We start from the raw sequence: 24,035 nt of genomic DNA, 5'->3' as shown, positions 1-24,035 counted from the left end.
TGATAAAGCTAAACAACTTATAATCAACGATTTCATCTGTACAGCTCAACTATGCTATGAGATTCACTCTCTTTTTCCAGCTTGGCAGATTTATTCCAATAGTAATTTTCCCAACAATGCATCTTTTCTGCTGCAGAAATGAACCAAAGTATTTTTAATTGTGGTTTCTGTGCGAAAATTTAGCTTCCTCATCTCAGACTCCTCTTATGAATGCCATTAATATCGTCTTGCCTCTCCTACTGAGCTACAGCAAGCTATTCCCCAAACAGCACCCCCCAGCTGTTCTGTATCTGCTCACCATAAATTTTCTTCCTGAGACACATGAGCAATACCAGGAATAAACAGGAATGGGTTAAACTGTGTCTGTAAAGGCACATCATGCCTTCTCCACACAAACCAGGACACTGGCTTCTCTTGCGAATCTCTTTTTCTAGGTGGCTGAGCCTGCCCTAGAACAGCAGGATTAATTAAGCTATTTTACTATTTCATGTTTCAGTTTGTGATCCAGGCCCCAATCCCTGGAGGAGAATCACTACCAGGGACCATATGGCTTGCCTCATGCTCTTTCAGATCTTCCTCCAAATTAAGAATCTTTTTCAGAGCAGCAGCAACGTATTTCTTCCTTTTCCTCAGAAAGTCCTGTTCCTCCATGCACAGGCTAAACCCCAAGCGCACATCCAGGTCTCCTGAGCTGGAACAGACAACAGGACAAATCAATGCACATGTCAGTTATAGCCAATTTCAGGACCTGTAAGGGCAGTTAGTCAGTAAACTCCACAAACAAGCTATTTCTAAGTCTACATATTATTCAAGAAATAGAAGAAAAGAAGCATTTCTATTGGCAGCAAGAAGTAGTGAAGATAAAAGAAGTGTCCAAGGCACCTTAGATTTCTTGTGAATTAGGGCACAAAAGGCAAGACACAAGCTAGAGAAAGATTGACAAAAGAGGTGTGTTTTTTCCTGTATCTATTCCGTTCTGTCACCACAACATCCTGGAAAACTCAACTGATGCCAACATCACCTGTTCTCAGGTTTTGACTGCTCACTAACATTATCTGAAAGTGAAGGTCTTAATGAGGAGTTTGATGGAGCTTGAAATCACAGGACAAGTCCCACACCATCGCTGCTCAGACTGTCCCATGAGATCCAGCTAGAACTGGAAGCTTTGCAGCATTGCCTGTCCTTGCTTATGTTGGATAAATAGATGAGTAATCCTAAGCAGTGCACATGACCCTCGTGGTGAGCATATTTTCTGCACACTGTTCTGCCTTTGTTGGTTTGTGGCGGTCGCTTCACCTGTGCTTATCAATATGCTCACTCACAGCTACACTGATTTGTAATGCCTTTCACCTGTGTGCTGAATAGATTTCTAGGTAAGCATTTAAAAGCTTCATCCTGCAAATATGTAAAAATATCCATCATTTTTTTCTGCAGACAGCCACACTGAATTTTCTCCCCTGAAAAATGTGAAGTACAAGCCACAGGTTTTGCAGAAAAAAAGAACAAAACCAAACAAATGGCAATTAAATTTTTTGTGCCTTTCGAAGGGGCAAATATGCTTATTACTGAAAAGGGCACTCAATATTACCCAAATCTTCTGTATCACATCCCCCTCTAGTGGCTGCAAAATATTATTTTGAACATTACTTTCATTAGTATTCCACGAACACAAATGTTTCAAGGGTTAATGTTAGTATCTTCTGTTCTCCAGAAAAATTTGTACATGATAGCTTAATTTTGAGAACAGAATAAGGTGATTTAATTGACCTAAAAGCAAACAACTTTTTAGTGTAGATGTAAAAACACTAGCGCTTTCTTTTCTTCAGTTGCTCTTTCTATAATCTGTAAAATTGACATTTCAGTAGATTTCTTGTGGGCTGAGATTGATAAGGTAGATCTCTGTCCTATGCTCTAAATTTTATCTACACAAACTCCTCCCATACTCTGAATATCAGAGTTGCTTCCCCTGCATATGTCACACAATAGTGAGGTTGTTAGTGGTTGAGTTAACCATATGGAGTCTTCAGCTGTACCATAAAGCCTCATTCTTTTCAATTTTACCCTTCGCTGCTGCCATTCTGTTCCTGTGAGGTGCAGAGGTGCAGCTGGTCAGGTCCAAGTTCACATTTTGCTCAGAAGCAGAAGGGGCAGAAGCCAGGCTGCCCTTCAGTTTGATTGTTTGGGAGTTTGATTTTTTTGTTTGTTTTGTTTTGGTGAGCTTGCAAAGTCAAAGAGGGATAGAGTTTATTTCACTCATTATGTCAATAGATTTGCATAAAGTGGTAACAAAAATAATGTGCAAAAAGTGTAATTTCATTCATTTCTAAGAATGGTAGTCATAAAATGAGATAACTTACTCTGGAAAAAAAAAGTCTCAAACTCACATTGACTTGCATGATCCTGAAACTACAATGGATTTGCACTTACCTCAGGCACCACCTGAGTACAGGAGAAAGCACCCACATGGTGTTTTCCTCTCTCCACAGACTAGAGAAAAAAATAACTTGTTTACAGTAATCCTGCACACTAGGACAAGAAGAGGCTATCTTACCATTTTCTTGCTGTCAAGCACACCTCAAAGGACTGATCCTAGAAATCAAGAAAATAAAGTTAATTACTACCAAATTTTAAAATATTTCTTTCCTTCAAGCTCACACAAGGCTCATTCAGTAAGAAAGGAGCTTCTCAAAAGATAGTTCGTATGACTAGGATTCATATTGTTCTGGAACCAAATTCACTCTTATCTAATAAGCTTCCTTGGGACAGTGAACTTGCATGTTACGCTAACTCACAGCATGCACAGTTAGAACAAGCACAAGAACCAGAAAAGTTATCTCACTGAAAAAAAAAAAAAAAAATATATATATATATATGTATATACACACAAACCACTCAACATCAATATTTAGGCAACATCCAAATTAAAAATCCTTCCAGAATATAAGCTTAATAGCTATTGTAGAATTACCCCAATAACCATAAAGAAACCTTGGAATACATGTGCATATGACCATCACTTTTGTTCCTTGAAACCACCTAATTCTAATTTTGGTATGTGGCTTTGCAAAGATTTAACTATTATTACAGCGATTGCTACCATCTGCTTCCTTTAAAAGCAAATAGGACAGTCTTATTTGTTAAAAAAAGATTTTGAATAAATATCCATGCAATTTTACTCAGTGATTTTGCATAGTTAGTAACCTTATCTCTATCAGGATATAATTAAGCACAATTTGAAACTATTTATTTCAAAAGGTTCACAGAACTCACCTCTTCTACCATTATTTCCTTCTGCAAAGGGAGTGAATTCAGAGGGAAAGAAAGGACCCCGTAGTTCTGTGTTTCATTTTTATCTGCCAGCTGAAACAATGTGAAAAACAGTGGGGATACATGTGAAAGGTTTATCATCTCTAGTACTTCTCTTAAGAGGGCTAGTTGGCTTCACTGTTTACATTCAGTTCTTCTGCTAATTTCACTATGGTTAATGATAACGTACAGAAGGGGCATATACCTCTTCTGGTAATGTGATATCCAGTCTTGTCTGGTCATTTATGACACAGTGAAATACGATGTTTTGAAGAACGGGGTCAGCGCCCAGTGAAATCTTCTGGCTTCCTTCATGGGATCCCTTCACTGTAAACATAAGCTCCTGATCTAAACCAAAAGGCAGGGAACAAAGAGAATTTTAAGTGTTTTTTTTTTTTTTTTTTTTTTTTTTTTTTTTTTAACTATTCCAAGGAAACACGCATAACTGATAAATAAAATCTGCCTTTAACATGTACGCTTTTTGTCTGACCTTTCTCACACTACAATCATTAAGTAGAGTATGGGTGGCCAAAAGAGATCAAAAAATAATATAAAACACTTGGTAGATCTGTATAAATCATTAATACACAGAAATCACACACTTTTGAAGTCCTGTAGTGTGTCATTACGCTTTCCAAAAATACATAAAACCAAAACTTTGATTTAAAGGTGTGTCAGTTTAAAGAAGCTTTGGATAATTCACACAATTAAAAAATCATTTATTGGATATCAATCTGTTCTGGTTCATCTTGTATATTTTATTGTATATCATATTTCCTAGGCAGGCGTTTCAGACTCAAAATCACGCAGAAATACTTGACACATGCCCTCTGCCATTACTCCTCCACGATAATTGTGTCACCAAAACTGAAACTGCCTGCCAACGCAAAAGCTGTTTCTTCACAGAGAAGTCTCGACATTTACAGAGAGATTGTATGCTGTTCCCTTGCAAGATCATTGTGTAATTTTAAGCGACTAGCTTTTCCTCCTCATGCTACATTTCAGACTGAATCATTTTACCATACAACTCAGCCATTGCTACCATTTTCTTCATAAAGGTCAATTTTCCATTCATGAACTAAGTAGAAATAACTGATTTCTTGAGATCTGCCCCATGAGCACCATTACATGAGCTGTTTGTTTTAACTGAATGAATTTAAAGACTATTGAGGAGTTCTGCTGTATTTATAAGGGCTATATTTTACAGGCAAAGTCCTGTTTTGCTAGTGGTTTGCATACTCAACCCCAAATTAAACATATAGGATAAGCCTTCTCTATATTAACTTGATTATAAGATAATTTTTTAAGGATTCAACTTAGTTAACAATTTTGAACTGACAATAACTAAAGAGAATGCACTACTCCTCTTCCCCCCCTCCCCCCCCAAAAAAATAATTCTGGTATATATGGCATTAGTTTTGCATCAATTCATCAATTTAAGATCTGCCAGGGAACCAAATACTTGAATAACTTAAATTTAACAGATACAATATTTCTGCAAGGCTGATCATGGCAAAGTTAAGTGTTGTGTGACACAGCTAGTGTAACATGCACAACAGATTATTAATTTTTCAACATCTGTTACGACAACTGAATCACAACACAAAAACAATAGGTTAATGAAGCAATAACCTCACTTGTGGATTGCTGCTTCAGCTTGCCTGTATCCACTCTAACCTCCAAACAGGAAACCTCGCGTGCCTGCAATAAGAGAGGATAAACGATGATTAAGAGATGTGTAAATATCTTTGCAAGTTATTCATACTGTCCTTCACCAACCCCTCTAGCTCATCAATGGGCAACATTATTATTATCTATTAATATCTGCTCAGATGATGTAAGGATAATACTGACATGGTATTTTTTCTAGGTTGGAAAGTAAAGAGAAACAATTCATGAGCTGCTTGAACCTGGAAAGCCAAAGAAGTGATAAAGATGAGACCTATTCAAAATAACAGGTGTATTGAGATACCGATCTCTTTTTATGAGTGTTTTATCTCTTTCTTCATTAACCCTTGTTAGTTCTGGGCATCATGTATAAACAATGGGTACAAAATTACTCATTAGTGCCAACTACAGACCTTTATTCTCAGTAGGACAACCTGGCTGACAGTACTGGCTTTGGGACATAGCTCAGTTTCCAAAGTTAAAAGTATTATGCAGTCATACGGAAGATAGTAAGAAATAAACATTACCACTAGTACTCCATTAGTAATGATGCCATCAGGATAGTCCAGACTGAAAAATAAAATGGAGAATGCAATGTTATCCATGGAACAACTCGGATAAACATTTGATTCTATCTGTTAATACATAGCTCATTTCATTCACCCACCCCACCCCACATCAGCTTTGACATTTAATGTTCATTCTCATTCACAAATTCTTTAAAGCTGTTAACAAGCAAAATTCTAGCGGACCATCCCATCCTTCTCTCACAATAGAATACGAAGCTGGGCTTTTACTGCTGTGGTTTTTCATCTTTGCTTTAGAAAAACACGTAATGAATACTGATGCGGAACATAAAGATTGAGGAGAATCTGTCCTGACTGTTTCAAGCATTATACAGTTTGACCCAAGTTTTTATCCTTGAAAAACTATTCGTCCAGTTTTCCACAGAAACATTAAGGTGGGAGACATTTTACTCACTTCTATAAAAAGACTTGCAATATGGACATGAAATTTTTACATATCACTATGTGAGAAGATGTGTTTCCACTTACCCATTTAAGGGCAGAAGTAGGTTCATATACTGCAGAAACCAATTTTTATAAATATTTTTCCCTCAAAGAATAAAACAAAGCACACACCACACAGGCAGTTCCTCATTACAGATATCTTATAATTTAATATTTTATTAAATTGCCATATCTCATATAACTTATATTAGTCCTAAGGGAATACGCAAACACAGAAAATTATAAGGATTTAGCACCAGCTCCTCAATCTGACGCAGACAGCATGAGTCATTTATTCAGACTTTACAAACTACAGATTACACATCCTGTAGTCTCACAGTTACATAGTTGTGCATTTATTCTCAGCAGAAACTATGCAATAAGCTTCCTTTACAACCAGATTCATGACTTTATTAACAAATTAGATTATTTTTCATAAACTATTAGATACCAGCACAAACACATGACAAAAAATAGCTAAATGCAGCAAACACCACTCAAGAAAAACTATACAGTGGAAAGAAACAACAGTTAAGCACTGGAAAACATTACTTAAGAATTCTGTAGGATCGTCTCATACTGAAAGTATATTTTAAGAGTTCAAAGAACATCAGGCATAGAATTCACGCAGGTGTTTCTACCTGTTTGTAGGGAAATGGACTTAGTTACTACTCAAGATTTCTCTCAGACCCAAACTTTTGTACTTACTTAATTTGTAGTCAAACAGTTTTAACATTACATACATGTCATACAGTGTCACTAGCCTAAAATACTTCATTAAGTAATTTAAGGAAAGCAGAGAAAGAGCTTGACAGATATTAAGATTTCAGCCTGCATACCCAGGTAAAACGAAGGTGGAAAGATAGGAAAAGATGTCCCTAAACGGAGATAAGCATCCAGTAGAGTGTAGTGTTATTTCAGTTACTGTACCAGCGAAGTGTAAAGTTAGACTGATAATTAGGAAGTCCAAAAGCTTCTTCCACCCTTCAAAGAGGGTGGAAGAACATGTACTGTTGCACAGAGCAGCTTGGAAGACTCCTAAGAAGAGCAAGGATAGCACAGGCTTTAAGCACTAACAGACAAGATGTCCCGGGGGGGGGTCAGTTGTGTGGACACAGCTGTAAAGCCAGCTGCTGTCAGCTGTTGGTTACTCCACGTTATGCTTTCACCCTTTAGACCTTGAGTTTCAACGCTTCTGCTATTCAAAGCACAGGACACTTACTATCTGTTAATTTCCCTAACACACAGTCTGCTATCACACAGCCCTCATTACACATACTAACACTTCTGCTCTCCGCTCCATCACAGCTTGTGATTTGTGGCCTTTAGAATGCAGGTCTCAGTTCTATTAAGCAAACTAAGAGCACACTGTTGCCTGCAGCAGGGGAAGCCAAGAACAGATATATGGGTGCCTCCCCCACTGAACTTCTGTTGAACAGGTACCTAAGACTATGGTGGACTTTGTTACCCATGGGATCATTTCCCATCCTAAGCATCTGCAACACCTGCTCCAGATCACATCGTCTTTTCCTCCTTCAATCATACCTGGTTCATAATGAAACAGTCAACATTGTCAGGAAGTTACAGCCACATGGATTCTCAGATTACAGCTCCAATTTAGAATAGAAAACCATACTGTTTCACCTGAGAATCTGGATTTTTGGATAGCTACGTACAGTATTTTAGTTCTTTCATGGATACAGCTTCCCATTCTTTTAGTGGTTTCCACACACTATTGTCTACTTTTCTGATGACCTGAAAGATGGAGGACGGTATGATTTCAATAAAGAAAATTTTATTAGCCTCAAAGATTCTTTGGTGGTTGTATTTCTTGACTTAAAACTTCTGCTTTAAGTGCTCCTTGAGGACTTGTGACTTCCTGCCACAAATACAAATATGAACAGCACACTTAGCCCTTGGTGGATTGAGACTCAGCCCACTCAGAGTTTTCTCAGCAGTGCCCAAACCAAACTGCTGGCATGAGCTGCTGTTCCCCACACGCAGAGGGAGGAAATTTCTCGAAGCAACACAGCAGAACTACAGAAAGAAAAAAAGGTTTTTATTTTCTAAAAATCATGTGTTTGCCATATTGCAATAATTAACATTCAAGTTTTATACAACTTTTTGTACATCTATTTACATTTATTTGTGTTAAGTGGGCTTTGTTTTAAACACTTTCACATTTGGAAAAAATAAAAGAGAAGGGAAGAGGTGATGGGAAAGGTAAGAGTGGTCCTTCATTCTTCTAAGAACTGTTAGAGATGCACCTCCTCAACTCAGGATTTCTGAAAGATAGAAAGAGGCCAAAAAGAAAATCAGCCGACCCGGAAATACCCAGGCCCCCTCAGACCTCTCCTTGGAAATTCAAAGTACCTTTTAGTTCATCAGAAGTCTCTTTGTGGCCACTTAATACCAGGCCTAAGTCTTCAGTAAAAGTCAGAGGGGAGGGGGATGTTGAGGGAGCGAAGCCACCTAGTCCAGCGGGACCCTGTCCCCGTAGCAATTCGTAAAGGCTCATGTTGTTGCTGGACCCTATCAGTTGAAACACAAAGGAGAAAGCCCACGTTACCATTGATAATCACCACAAACTAACACAAAAAGCACTAAGAGATGCAAATCTGCAACCTGTGTACAACAACCTTACCTTTTCTGTCACTGCTGCTCAAGAGCAGCAGCTCTCACGCCAGCTGGGCTCGTGCTATGGGCCCATAAAACAGGTGTTTGCAATCCCTTGGCTCGGTTGCTGGTGAAAAGGCACTTGGAGGAAGGAGCATGCCTTCCTCTCTGTGTCGTTAGGATCAAACATCTGGCTCAGTGCCTGCCACAGGTAGTGGCAGCAAAGAGGGGTGCATTTGCAGGTACTGCAGGCAGTGACGCAAGAGTCAGGCAAAACTAGAGAAGGTATTTATGATGCAGTTGTGGAAACCAAGTTACCAAAGAAGAAGTTTTCTTACATTTTAAGCCAAAGATAACTGGAATGAACGCCAGAACCAATTTCAGAAAGATCAATGATGTATCATGAGGGAATTTTTAAAATGATGTTTCGTAGAAGTAACCCAAAACACAATTTTTGCAGTGAGGTCAATAGGCAAACTAAAATAGGCAAGTGACAAAGCCATTCTTGTAGGTGCAATCCAGGAAACTTTCTTGGCCTGGGGTTACACCTCATGTATGATATTATTCATCTGAAGTGCTGGAAAGGAAGAATGGCCTAATACTGTAATTTTTGCAGCTGGTAACCTGTAGTCTGGAATGTAGATGTGGAAGGAACTACTTCAAATAAATAGTGTCAGATAATGTTCTGATGGTAATCATTTCCAAGATAAACTGCCATATTTAAAAAAAAAAAAAAGGAAAAAAAAAGCATATTGTCATTGTTCTCATCACAATATCAGATTTGTAGAAACTGTGCTGCGTGGTAAGCTATACTTCCTGTCATCGCTGTAGTTTGCTGTCCCCCTCTGAAAATTCTCTCTCATCTCTGTCAACACTTCTCCAGACCAGCAATGCTTTTGGGATAGCTTAGCTGTTTAAAGTGTCTGCAAAAATTATGGGAAGAGGCACTTGCACAGTCTTCTATTTGGTTCTCAGATCACTAAATAGCTGGTGATCTCTTTCTGAAGAGATCTTTTCCTCAGTACTTTCTTCCAAAGCTTCACTGTGTCCCCTCCATTGCTTAGGCTCAGCAGCCACCAGTTCCCCCTCAAGTTTCAACAGTTAAACCTTGATTTGGGGAACCCAGCCTCTTCAGTTTCCTTTCAGCAAGGAAGTCTCTTTTGTTATCTCTGACTGTACTACAGCATCTCAGCAGGAAAACAGTGACACTAACATACTTTAGTCTCTCCACAGAGTATGTCCACAATTGTTCCTGGATGCTGTTCCTTTTCCTGGTGTCAACTCTCAATCCGGGTGTCCTTCTCAATGGGAGAAATAGTCAGCTTTTGTTTCAAAGTTAATATCGTTTTTCCCAGGGCTCATTTTATCCCTCTCTGGACAACCAAGGATCTTAATTTGGCCACTGGGCTCTGTTCTCTTGCCAAAACCTGCTGAGCTTGTTCAATACAGGCGAGGTCAGTTTGGTCCATAGCTTTCTGATGACCCATCTCAGCTATTTCAGTATTTCAGAGTTTTTCAGGGCTCCGTAGTTTAACAAAGGTGATGCAGTCCATGTTCTCTAAGTTTAGTCCACCAAACCTTTCCTTAAAGGTTTATTCCTGACATCACGTTTTGCTACATTGAGGGGAAAAAAAAAATCCCTCTCCAGGTCAAAATTAGTACATTAGTCCCTGAGGTACCACACTCCATGAATAAAGAAGTGAATCAGAAGTGTTCTTGTAGCAAATGACTCATGATTTTGATCTGTTTTTAAAAATCTCTTCCTTGGGACTGCCAAGGGTCCTTCTTACTTGCAAAGGCCCCAACATCATCTTCCAACCAGTAGAATTCTCTACTTCCAACCAGCAGAATTCTCACTCAGACAGAAATTGCAGAAACTGGTTCATCTCTGACTGTATCTATAAAACATGTCTCCAGGAAATGCAACTGGCTGCAAGGTCCAAAATAATAGTTTCACACACAGCCAGCACTCACATGCTTCAAGAATTCCAGCCTCTGCCCCGTATACAAACCCACCCCTGCACAACACCCAAGCCAAAAACCTGCCCAGCCGTCCTTCATCAAAAAAACAGGATTAACAAGAGTATGATTCTATGTACCAACTTCACAAGCCATCCTCTAACTAGAAAGACCTTGGATAGACTGTGTGGGATACCTACTGCAGCTCCTTCCCCATTGCCATTATTGATTTCATGACACCAAGTTGCGATAGGCACCATTTGTCTTGCTGGTGCAGGGCCTTCTGACAGTTTGGGTACACAGTAAGCAACAAACAACCCACACTGGTGAGTTTCCATGAGCTGTAATAGGAGAATTTAGGACTTTTTTTTTTCTCTCTGATGGCTCTTTTCCTTGTGAAAAGAGACTTCTGCATTCACAACACTGAAATACTGCTCTTTCTCCAGCAATTCCTAATTTCTAGCAGGAATAAACACACTACTCAAATTCTTCACCAAAATATTACCATGACAAGCCTCCCAAGGTGACCCAAATACCTGGTCAAGGTCTCAGCAATACCTCCCACCTCTAAGGTTGTTTTAACAACACTTTCAGTCCAGTAGCATGGATCAAACTGGTAACAGAACTCCTTTCAAATAACTGCCCTCAGTCATAAAGCATATTATGGAAATAGACACGATCCTGCCTCAGACTCCCTCTTCAGGTGGTGTGACAAGCTCACAAATTTCCCCACAGTATCAATTAGCTGAAGCAAACATGTTCCGAAACAGTTAAACACCTGAGCTCCACTGACAGCTTTCAAGCCGAGCAAGTGAAGCTAGTGCTGCTCCTCCAGTTTTCCTGGTTCCTCAGTCCTCAGCCTCCCACAGTGACCTTGCTCTTTTCTTTATGCAAAATATTTAGTTCCTCTCCTTGCTGGAACTGATAATCAAGTCTACCACATCTCCCTGTGTGTGGCCCGATGAGCTAAATATATCAAGTTACAGGAGAGCATTATTTTTTTTATTTTTTTATTTTTTTTTTTTTAACTCTGTGGATTTGAAAAGCAACTTCCCCTCAAAAGAGATGATATAAGATATTAAGACTTGGCATTCCTTCTTCTAAGGGTCAAAGATTCTTGAATAATGTAGATCTCCTTGTCCTTCTTCGTGTAGTAATCCAATGAGGAAAAAAGGACTGGAGAAAGTAGGTGCCCAGGAGGTATTAGTCACCCCAGAGGTAATAGCCAAACTGGGCAAAAATGGCTTTTTCAGATATTTAAAATCTAAAAATCTGTATTCTGTAATCCCAATTTACTAGACTCGAATGAAAATATCTAGATACTATGTTCAGAGAATGTAGGTTTGAGAAGCACTGTCACATATGAACCAACCTTCCCGACTTTTTACACTGAATACAACAGTTTATATAGAATTTAGGACTTTACTCACGTGTTCTGCAATGTGAACTCCACCTCCAGTTCCTCACGTGCCTGAAAAGAGAGAAAAGGAAGAGGAAAGGTATATTACTTTTCTTCATAGCTTCCCTCACACCAGTTGCATATCATTTGTAAAATGTATATTTATAATAGCACTTGGGAAAATTCCCTGAACATAAGAATACTTTGCAGAAGAAATTGTGTTGCCAAATAAAGACATTTAAGATACTGAAAAAGCATTTGCTTTTGGTATTTTGGCATCTAAAGCTCATATGAGCATGTAGATGTATGATCTGATTATTCTAAAACACCAATTTATCAGATTTAGATTCCCACAAAAAGAATCAGCTGTGTTATTATTATGACAGTTCAAATTGGATGAGAATTCAGAACTTGTACCAAGAACCAACACACTGTGCCTGATATATTCTGGACGAAGGCACCAGGACAATTACTTCTAGCTGCTTAGAATTTGAGCATATAGATTTGTTCTTATGCAAAACAACTAGCATGGAGCATTGCTACAGGGATTTTAATTCTTCCTTATAATAGCAGGAAAACACAGTTCAAGTAGAGCTTTATTTTTTTTTTTAATAATGAAACACTGTATGAGGATATGCTTAGGTGGAATGACAGAATTTGCTTTTGTTCTCACTGATTCCATTGCTCACCAGTGGATTCAGCTGAAACTTCACTCGAACAGTACGTCCTACGGTGAGTTTATCTATGTCAAAGAGAACTGTGCAGAGTTCATCATCCCTGGTGATTGTGTCTTCATCACAAACCTTTAGCTCCAGTACATTCTGTAAAAAGAGTTTAAGAATTTTATAACCTTTCTACATCATCTTTCAAAGAGCTCCAAAAGGCAGGAAAATCTCAAGACTAGGATTTCTTTTTCCTCTCCAGTTTCAGAAGAGGAAATTTAATAGCTTCTTACTGTTTCTGAAGAGTGGATGTTTACGTAACAAATAGCTGGAACAGAATAATACCAAGGAGGATGTAAGTAACTGTAGTTGCTGTAGTTTTGCATTATCTATTTACTACCTGCAGATAATGAACAGTGAAAAACATTTGAAAAACATTTATTTTCATTACCTTGACTCGTCGGTCAATCTTATAGCAGAAAGCTTCGTTCCAGACTGGGTTTTTGCTGTTCCTGATGGTTCTGGTCCGAACCTTCTCAGTTGAAGCAGTAGGCAACCACAGCGTCACATAGCAATCTGAAAGGGTGACTGCATAACAAAAAGATGAGCAGAGTGACAATGCGCCTAGAAAAAGAATTACTGCAATGTCTAACTTTAACACTAATAAGTTTGAGATAACACAGTAGGGGATTTTTTTTTTTCCTAAATTACATAGAGTAAGGAATAAATAATACAATGAGGCACTCACTGGAAAATAAATATCCTCACACATTTGTCATGCTCATTCCCATCTTTTCACTTCTAGTTAAACTTATTTTTCTCTTAAACATTACTTTTTATTTGAAATAGCACTGTACTCCACGTGTAGTACAGGCACACCTATCCATGCTGCATGTAACTCAATATTCATGATTGTCCAAATGACTTGGGCAGAGAGTAGGCTAATGTTGCCAAAACACAAGAATACTTAAGAGCGTATGCCCTCTCCCATATGCACTCACATCAGATGGCTCCTGTATAGCTCAGGCAACAGACCTCAGTCTTTGATCTGGGGTGGAAATAGACTTGTCTTCTAGCATGTCCTCCCCAAATGCTTGTTTAAATGAAGACAAATTTTATTTATGTATTTATTTTAGCCAAAAAGTGTTCCCCCCATTAAAACTGAAAAATTTGATTTCCTTGTCACAAACCAGAATGTGACAATTTCATATTAATATATCTGAGAATTTTTAGAAGCTTTGTCTTTCTCATTAAGTCTTCTCTCAGCAACACTGTTAAGTTACTCTTTATCCTACTTCTTTCTACTACTCTATCTGCTGACTGGAAAATCTTGCCACCACTCCTGTCTGGGAAAGGAAACACCACCAGAGATGTTAGCTCCTTCCATATTCTGACCCCCTACATCTGGAGGGAGAATCACCACAGAGTGATTTACAGAAGCTTGTTATAGGCTCCAGTGGCCTTGGTCTCATACCTGTAACACAATTCATGTTCTCCAAATTTCATGTTAGCAATGTTTAACCAGTCATCTGATTCTCACAGGAATCTTGTGAGTCAGAAGAGGTCAAATAATTCACCCATAGTCAATCCCTGCATCATGCCCCAAACCTGTAGCAGTATCATTACATCATATTAAGTACAATTTTCTTCATATATTTCCTCTTTATCTTTTAGTAACAGCTACAGAATTAGGTTATTCTAGCAGATGTATTTTTCTCAAGCTGTGCCCTTATCACGCAATTAACCCATACTACTGCAGTCAGGAAAACCTTGGTAACAACCGTGGGAAGGACAGCGTTTCCAGGTGGTGCCCTTAGCCAGTTGTGATCAGAAAAGCAAAACCAAAGACCTTCATCAGAGGCACAACTGTAGGCAGATGAAAATTTAAATAGTTTTTGGTGATTAATACTAAAGCTTCTATTTTCAAAGAGCTTGACACACGATTAATTACTTCACAGTGGCAATGTAAGGATTAAGCAAGTGCCTTCAGAAAACTTGAATAACTTGTCCAGGATCCCATAATGCATCAGCATCCAGTCCAAAACAGACTAATTTCCAGGCCTATATCTAAATCTATTAAAATTGTCTTACACTGCAACACTAGTAGGGATAAATATTTTTAAAGCATGCTTATTTTTCACTAGTAAAATAAATAGTGATGGAAGACTCAAAAACCAAGCAGAAAGATTCACTTCAGTAAATTAAGCACAAATACTTGAATAATAAGAAAATATGAAAAAAACACTGAAATAGGAAACACCGAGGTTTAATTAGAAAATCAGTAAAGCTAAAGCAGAAGAAAAATATTAGCTCAGCATTGTAACAAAAAGCCTACTGTTACCATTATAAAGAGGTAGAAAAGGGGTATTCTCCTACACTTAAAAATTCTGAGGCTTTGAAGAAAGCTAGCTGAAATGTTGAATTCTCAAACTTTTTTTTTTTTGATGCCTCAGAACAGGTAAAGCCCATCTGCCATATCCTTCCCACTATAGACAAAAAGACTCAACACTTACTTTTCCCCACAATAATCTGAGTTTGCTCAGAAAACAAGTTTTTGGCTGAGAAAATACTCTTGCTTCAGAGTTTTCAAATCTCTCTGCCAAATACACTTTAAACAAACCTGTGAAAAGCCAAACCCAAGTTCTGAATTTGGTGCATTTTAAGGGAATAAGGACACTACATGTATCCATTCTCAGGACCTGAACACAAAGAAGTAAGGCATTATGTCGTGACAGACAAACTAGTAGCCTTCATGAAGAAAGACCAACTATTCACGGTGGTAAGGAGCAATTGTGAGTAATTTGTTCCTGAGAAGGACAACCACAATGAACTGAAGCATAAGCAGGTAACCTGCTGGAGTAGACAAATGCACACACAATTGTGAATGCAGGGTTGCAGATGCAATTGCAGTGACTACCCGGTCGAATCACATACTTGGTTGATGCAAATCACCACTTAGACATTTGAACATCTGTGGTTTTTTGTTGTAGTTGTGAAATAAAAAGGCAGCGCATACAACTATAAGCCTACAACTAAGTGCATATCTTTGAAAAATTTAAAATGTATCTTTAATCTCTAAGAAACCCAGAACTTTACATCTTATAAATCTCTATAACTGTGTCTAATGAATCAAATCCTATTTTCAAATTACATGGCAAAAATTACCAAAAAGAAGTTTGATAATCCCTAATTTCTAGATTAACAAGCATCAAGATATAAGCAGTGAATAGAGAATTCAGTAAATTGTAGTGAAGTTTTCATAGCTGGAAAATGTAAGGTACCCGATAAATAAGTTCAGTAGTATTACACTGTGGAAAGCGCAGGCTTAAGTAACAAAGAATACAACAAGTGAGTGAAACAGATTTGTTCTCTGATAGTAATCATTCATTCAGAAATAATTGTTGCACAACTTCCAACAATATTAACCCTATCAGCAACCACCAAATCCAACTTCTGACAACTTTTCCCCCTATTATTGACCCATCACACCACTTAACGTCTCAAAATATATATATAGTACATTAACTGAAATTTACAGTTGGTTTCCTAAGAAACTATGACACACTGCATGACATTTTGTATGTACCATAAGACAATTTTTTTAGCTATGCTCAGCAAGATTTTGGAGAAAATATTGTGGACTATTCCTCTTTGATTTACTTCTTTCCAGTCTATTCTTGTGGTCTTCAGATTTGGGACTTTTTCTACTTTCTTCATCTTTGTCTTTTTCCTTCATGTCTTTCCAACCTCTTTTACATGAAGCTTCACCATGAAAGTGACCCTCAGTGGCATACGCGCATTTTGAGAGGCACCTGAACAAGTCCCAGTGCACTCTGGAAAGCAACCCACATCGATGGAAATGAAGTGCGAGCAAACTCGTCAGTGAATTGTAATGTTTTAAAAATTCAGAATTGAACCAGTCCCTCCACTGGGTTAAGTGCAATGTCTAGACAGTAAGCACTGTTCTCTCCACCTACTCCAAGTCCCATTCTCCCACATAGGATTTTCTTTTTAAGTTTGCTGCCACACTCTGGTCAACAAGCTGATACCCACTAAAGTATGCTGACACAGAGAAGAGGAATCGTTACAGGACTTCCACAATGGGATATTATCAGACTCCATAGACTTCTTTGCTGAATACATTTTTTTTGTCTTGGGGTAGTTACTCTATTAACTTTTGTCCTGTGATCACACTATGACATTTTTCTCTTGCAGTCTTTATTCTAGACATCTTTTTCTTGTTTCCTTTCACAAACCTCACTTTAACTCCTTTAAAACTTTCACAGTAGCACTCTATTTTTATTTACTTATTTTTAAATTGTTCAGCCCTCTAATTAAACACATTCTCAGACTGAATTTTATCTTTTTTTTTTTAAACAAAATCTGCAGAACATCCATATGATTATACTTCCATTGTTTTCATAGACTTTCCTGCTACTTATGATTTTACATTTGCATCATCAATCCTCTCCTTCCTTCTGAACAGGAATTCTGTTGGAAATACTCAGCTTTCTCACCCAAAAGTAAAAGAACTTCCATAATGTAAAGAACAGCCCTCTGATAATCCTGATGCCACAAGGATAGGAAATAAGTTTCATATAACTTGGTATGAAGGCATGAAATCAAATGCATCACCTTGCTCAAGTTAGCCTCTTTGCACTTAAGAGCAGAAAGCAATGCTGCAGTATCACAGTAAACCTAACTCTTGAAAGCTTACAGCAACACATGTCAGTATTCCCACACAATTTAAGGACCATAATGATGACCAAATATTTACTTTACTTTAAGAAACTGTAAGAAATATTTGACAATTGCAGAAGTACTCACGCAAGTCTGCCTTCCGTACATTCCTCACTCTTAGTATTTTTACAGTCAGCAAGTTGAAAGGAGATACTGGTCTCTGCACAACAATTAAAAAAAAAAAAAAAGACAACATTGAGATGAGGATCGTAATCTATAATCAGAATAACGCATGCTGTAACCCTGAAGTTAGAAGTACCGGAGTAGTTGGAAAAACTAGATGAATTTTTGGCTCAGAACCTTCTTCAGGTCTGTTTAAGCACCAGCAGATTTCAGACCCATATGAGTTGAGAACAGCTGCTGAGTTTAGTTTGATAAGGATCAGTTCTTTCTAACACCACTCCTTAACCATCACAGTGAACACCCCTAAAGCGTACTTCTCAGCGTCCTCAGGTCCTACACATGCATGGCCTGCAATATAGTAGACTGCCTGTGAGACAAGTGTAGCTGTCAATAGCTTGTGCAGGTAGACCTAAGTGAGCAGCACAAGTTTCCGTACACAGTCTAAAAGACCAGAAATGGAGCTGACAGTCAGGAGATACTTCTCACAAAGGCTCTGATCTTCAGCCCTAATTCCCATCAGAAAGATACAAAACTCTTCCCAGAGATGATCCTGGGAATTAACTCATAACTCTACTGATTATCAGACACCTTAAGCTAAGAAATATTAATTTTATAATACCTCATAACTTTTTGTATTGTGGTTGACACGCTTGAGGGAAGGGATACCATCCAGAGAGACCTTGACAGGCTTGAGAGGCAGGCCTGTGGAACCTCATGAGATTCAAAAGGCCAAGTGCAAAGCCCTGCATCTGAGCCAGGGCAACCCTAAGCACAAATACAGGCTGGACAGAGGATGCATTGAGAGCAGCCCTGAAGAGAAGGACATGGGCGTGTTGGTTGATGAAACATGAGCCAGCAATGTGCACTTGCAGCCCAGAAAGCCAACCACATCCTAGGCCGCATCAAAAGAGGCAACAAGGACAATCAGAGGGCTGGAGCATCTCTCCTGCGAAGACAGGCTGAGGGAGCTGGGTTATTCAGCCTGGAGAAGAGAACACTGCAGAGACCTCATTGCAGCCTTCCAGTACCTAAAGGGGACCTACAGGAAAGCTGGGGAGGGACTCTTTGTCAGGGAGTGTAGTGATAGGACAAGGAGTAATGGTTTTAAACTAAAAGAGGGCAGATTTAAAATTTATATTAGATGTTAGGAAGAAATCCTTTACTCAGAGAGTAGTGAGTTCAGAGGGTGGTGAGTACAGAGAGACACTAGCACAGGTTGCCCAGAGAAGCTGTGGATGCCCCATCCCTGAAAGTGTTTAAGACCAGGATGACTGAGGCTTTGAACAACCTGCTCTAGTGGGAGGTGTCCCTGACCATGGCGAGGGGGGGGCTGGAACTAGATGATCTTTAAGGTCCCTTTCAGCCCAAACCATTCTGTAATTCTGTGTGCAATATTAATATGTCTTATTCCTCAGGCTATAATTAAACTTTCTCCCCTTTTCACTTTGGGGATAACTACTTAACGTGTTTCTCTCCCCTTCCATATTAACATCTCCTATGTTTCATTTGTACCATCTTTACTTTTAAAACCAGTGCATGTGTATATATATACGTATATATATACACAATCATTTCTCTTAACATTTTCTTTAAATTGGTATTTAGCTTTGAGTATACTGGTTCTATATTAGACCAGAAATGGATGTTTTGTGCCCCAGAAATGTGTGTAATCTCTCTATCTACACCAACTGGTAAGAAAATGTTAACTCTCCTCATAAATACTCTCATGCCTGTATTCATAGACTATTCATACTATGCCCTAATAAGGGAAATATAGTGTCCTGTCAGAACCACAATTTTATTACTTTTCATCTGAAATGCTGATATTATTCACAAGAGGCAAAAGTAAAAATGATTTTGCTGATGTTAACCAACCATCTCTTTCATACACACTGCACACTTTGACTGAACGTCTTTCCAGCTGCAGCACTAGTCTTATCCTGAAGAGTTTCACAACACTTGGACAAAATTAACCAAATGGAGCCATGACATGACATTAGACCCTAACACAACATGATGAACCAGATCCTTGTCCTCACCAATGAAGCCCTCAGCCTCTCTAAAATGCAGTTGAGATGGAAAACTGCCTCCAAGAAACAACCTGACTAACCCCTAGCGTATCCCTCTCCTACTTCCCTGAAGGTCCACAAGGGGCCTGAAGAGACAGAGCTGAAGGCCAGTGAGCCACTGGCAGAAGGGTCAGAGCAGTCACTGACACAGGCACATTCGTTCTACTTGATGAGACGACAGCCTGTCCAGACCCTACTGCAGGGCACAGTTTCATGGTGCAGTTTAGAAGAACCTGAAGTGTCAGCTATGCGATATTTCGGCAGACCGAAGGGCTATATGTTGCTTGTCAGGTAGGGTAGATAGTGGTATCTCACTACAGCCCTAAGTAACGTACTGAGATAGGATTTAAGATTGATGCTCCTGTGCTTAGCTTTCCCCATTAGGTGGGCATACCTACTTACATGGTTCCCTGCTCAGCTATTACAATTCCCATTCCAGTGCACCTAACTCTCCAAATACATTAAATCAGTCCTCAATGCCTCAGTCTGGGCTGTAGAAATTTAGAAGTCAAACCTTATAGCTCCTAAATTTAGGTGTGTGAATGCTTTGTTACATTTAGATCCCAGCAACTTCCTCAAAGTCACACAGAAAAAAAATATTGAGGAGCGTATCTTAAACTGGATCATCTGTTCTCAGGCAATGACTTCCAAATCATGAAATATCCGGGTTAGAAGGGACCCACAAGGATCATTGAGTCCAACTCCTGAATCTTTCCCTTTAAATCATTCCCTTTAATCTGATGATGACCGTATATCATCGGCTGGGTGAATTCTGAGGCCAGAAGCCTCCAAGGTCAGCTATTACACATACCTCAACTTTCGGCTTCTCTATTTATTTAGTCTGAGACCTGACTGTTACCTCATCAGCCGGAAACACAAGCCAGGCATTTTAATAATCACTGTTGAAGCTACTTAAATATATGAGATTACAAGAGCAGGACTTGGTCACAGTATCCTACGTCAGATAAAAGTTCAATTAAGTCCTGTGGCATGCTTGTGCAACCCTTACATATCTGTTCCTGGGGAAGTCAATGGAACTGTTCACAACCATGAGTGCTCAGCTATATGAATACGAGTAACCTAACTAGGCTCTAAAAGCATTATATTTTAGTAAAATTCCTTCTACATTTCTACAGAAGTGTAAAAGACCAATGTCTTTTACAGATTTTTTTTCCTTGGGGAGACTAGAGTGAAACACATACAACATTCCCAAGTTAAATCAAGTGAAAAGGCAATTATCAAAGTAAAACAGTGTGTCAGATATATTTGGAGCAGAGTACTCTTCCCTTAGCTTTCTCTTCAAAAAAGAAACTGAAATCTCATTACTAACTAAAAACTTGAAAGGCCAACAAAGAAAACACTCAGCCCTGTCAGAAAGACTGGTTCTGACCTCTGTCACCTCTGTCAGTCTGTGGCACCTTTTAACTTCAAAGAGTTTTGGAGCCTCAAGGGTGGGCAGGATTTCATAGAATCATTTCATTATGTTACTATGTCTACCACCTCAGGCAAGGTCAGATGCATAAGAAACACTTTCCTTGTACTGTGTGTTTTGTATTTAGTCCACCCAATTTAAAATATCCTATTGCTGGGTCTTGTTAAAAATCAATGGAGCTCACTGGGGTTATCCCAGAATAAGAAGAAATGGAGCAGCATTGAATCAAGGCCTGGCTTTTTCCAAACGCTACGTAAAAATTCTGTGGCTTCAGACTGCCATTTTCATGTGGTTTTCCTTCTCTTCCTGTTTGTGACTCCACAGCTCAAATCCCACACTAGAACAGATCCAAAACTCAGAAGAGAAACTGAGTTAAACATTTGCACAGTTCAACATGGTTTTTTGTCAAGAACATGTTAGCCTACATTATTCTGATATGATACAAAAAAAAAAAAACACTTTTTGGTTACTCAAATTACTGTTTACATGTTTGTTTTGCTTCTCAATTTAGGGTCACTACCTACATTTTTCCACCAAATGTTTTATATTATCCTTTTAATTTAAATGGCCATTTAAGTTTTAATCACAGACATTCCATGGGTTGCCCTGAAATTGACTAGTAACAAAAGCTGTTTTCCTTACTGAGCTATGAAGTGACATAAAAACAACTTAGATATTCTATGTTTATATATTTGCCATTTCTACTATGTTTACATATTTACAAACTACTACCTACCAGGTGAAAAAAAAAGGCGGGGGGGGGTGGGGGGTGGGCAGGGAAGTGTCAGACCCTTACTGATTTCTGCCTGGGAGCCCTGAAGAGTCAGGCTCTTTCTGAAAGAGACTTCTGAAAGATGTCAATTTCCTTCTTGAAAGACTCAGGGTGGTACTCTATATCATATTTACTATATTCAGTTTGGTTTAGCCATGCTAAATACTTTAAAGACAAAAGTGAACTATACAGGTCTCACACCTAGAGACTTATAAACAAAATTAAAAGCACTAGCGGAAAAAATTAAAAAAAAAAAAAGGAAAAAAGATCCTGTAAACACAGGCTGAGTTTACAGGACTAAAAATAACAATTTATAGAATACTAGTATAGAGGGACTGGGATTCTATACACAGAAGCCTAAACATCATTTTAGAAGCTACGTCTTGAATAAACTCTGCCGACAAAGTCTTGTTTTGCCATAGCATTTCTCTTTGACTGAACATAGAAGGCATCAAGTGGCTCTCAGGCAAGATCAGGCATCAGATACTATGGATAACAGCAAACATTCATGAGACAAAGACCAAAATTATCATTTGGGAGAGCCTCCATAACACCACAAATTTCCACTAGAATCACATGCAACCAAAGCTCAAAACAAACCCATCTGGTAAACCACCACATCACTGAAGCAGGGCAAGAGCATCAAGCCCACAGCAAGTTTCTGAAGACAATCCTGTTCTGATGCCACTGCCCCCATTTGCTGACTCCTAACATCTTATCTGACATATTTTCCTCTATGCTAATATGTCTTAACATGAACATCTGCTAACTGCCCAAGAAGTTTTTATTTGCCTGCACGAAGTACTCATCCTCAGTTCAATCTCTAAAAAACACCCTGTTACTCTTCCCTCTCACCTCCCACTACCAGGCTAATGAGACCAGAGATACAAAACATGACATTTACTGCAGTTTTACATGTTCCGAGACTGTGTTTTCCATCACTGTATCGCCCAGTGAATGTTAAGTTCTATAACAGGTCATTACAATGCAAAGAAAAACTACAAGAAACACTGGAGCACTAAGAGCAATTGAAAGACCCACTCAAACACAGCCTTCTTATGAAGGAATAACGTACAAGGCAAGTGGGCATTTCATCCCAGGAAATCAATATACAAAAGAGGGCAGGAATTCAAGAATGAAAACATGTGAAGTACAAACCTGCCCAGATATAGCACAACAGTATCATAAGCATCTGAAAAGCAAGGCAATATTTCACCTACAGAGCTGAAGTTGCAGCTCAGCCTTTCCACGTTCAGTAAATATGCCAGTACAGTTTTCCCCCGAGCCATTGAATTCCCAACATTTTTTCTAGTGCTTTACATTCAGCACTGGACAGCATTTAATGAAGGGCCAACTAATAACTACCTACCGTTCTCTCCGCTGTCGCTGAGGTGCCCGTAAAAGTCTAGGAAAAACAACGCAAGGCAAAGTTAAGAAAACTGCATGTTCAACTTCTATTTTAGACTGACATTTAAAAACATCTCCCATTCAAAAACATACTTAGGGCTACGCGTATTAATGACGGTCATTAGGTGCTTTACTGATTACCAAACCCACGACAACAACTCTATGCCAGCTTGTTGTTTCCTTGACCTGAAGCTTTTCTTTTAAGCAAGCACAGTAAGTAACACTGCTAGCCCTAAAATTTATCTTGAAAATATACACGCCACAAGGTTTTGTATAAGGCTAGAGTAAAAAAACACTCCTTGCAACCATGAGATCCAAGGAAGAGCAAACTTGCTTTCCCTAGCTTGCCCATACACCTGAAACAGCTTGTTCTCTGCTGTGACCAATTGAACTGGAAAAAATCAGACAATTTTACCCGCTTCATGATTGCTATGGGTCTTTATTCTTACCTCATTTGAACTTAAATTTGATCCCATTGCAGCCCCAGTTGCATGGAAGTCCACTGACAAAAGATACCGAGCCGGATGGACTGGCAGAAACTCCTCATGCAGATTAGGGGTGGAGGAATAGGGATTTTATGACCAGGCTCTCCCGCCCCACCCCTTAATTACTTGCAGTCATTAGGCAGTCCCCTCCCTGCTTCCTGCAGCCTATTAGAGCACTTCTGCTGAGTCAGCAGAATGCAGAGAGATTTCTACCCACTGTCATGTTTTTGGGGGGCACTGAAACTACTTTCTGCCCAGGGATTGCTTTCTAGGAAATACTGCTGTTAATGAAGTTTTGCATTTATACAATACTAACCCTCAAGTGAAGTGCTTGTTACTAACCAAATCACAGCTACCATAGTACTGTAGGGTACTAGGGAGAGGTCT

The 24,035-nt window shown here is 38.9% G+C and overlaps 1 protein-coding gene across 2 annotated transcripts in view; it reads right to left on the bottom strand.

The window, feature by feature from the left end:
* Nucleotides 1-23,812, bottom strand: part of LOC106042968 (cytosolic phospholipase A2 epsilon-like) — a 32,721-nt gene extending 8,909 nt beyond the window's left edge. Inside the window, exons 1-12 of one of the 2 annotated variants that reach the window (XM_013192203.3) lie at nt 23,613-23,810; nt 23,126-23,161; nt 17,448-17,520; nt 13,072-13,208; nt 12,648-12,779; nt 11,990-12,030; nt 5,502-5,544; nt 4,944-5,007; nt 3,512-3,654; nt 3,271-3,360; nt 2,552-2,589; nt 556-691 (exon numbers count right to left, since the gene is read on the bottom strand). In XM_013192203.3, the coding sequence (XP_013047657.1) occupies nt 556-691; nt 2,552-2,589; nt 3,271-3,360; nt 3,512-3,654; nt 4,944-5,007; nt 5,502-5,544; nt 11,990-12,030; nt 12,648-12,779; nt 13,072-13,208; nt 17,448-17,520; nt 23,126-23,161; nt 23,613-23,639 (960 nt within the window). In that variant the 5' untranslated portion in view covers nt 23,640-23,810. Of the gene's footprint in view, nt 1-555; nt 692-2,551; nt 2,590-3,270; nt 3,361-3,511; nt 3,655-4,943; nt 5,008-5,501; nt 5,545-11,989; nt 12,031-12,647; nt 12,780-13,071; nt 13,209-17,447; nt 17,521-23,125; nt 23,162-23,612 lie in introns of both variants that reach the window. The other variant, XM_066997773.1, reaches the window with a different exon arrangement.
* Between the last annotated feature and the right edge of the window lie 223 nt (nt 23,813-24,035).

The sequence above is a fragment of the Anser cygnoides genome, chromosome 5, assembly GCF_040182565.1.
Source record: "Anser cygnoides isolate HZ-2024a breed goose chromosome 5, Taihu_goose_T2T_genome, whole genome shotgun sequence".
Taxonomy (NCBI): domain Eukaryota; kingdom Metazoa; phylum Chordata; class Aves; order Anseriformes; family Anatidae; genus Anser; species Anser cygnoides.
The sequence above is the reverse complement of the archived record's forward strand: the minus strand, read 5'-3'. Positions and strand labels throughout refer to the sequence as shown.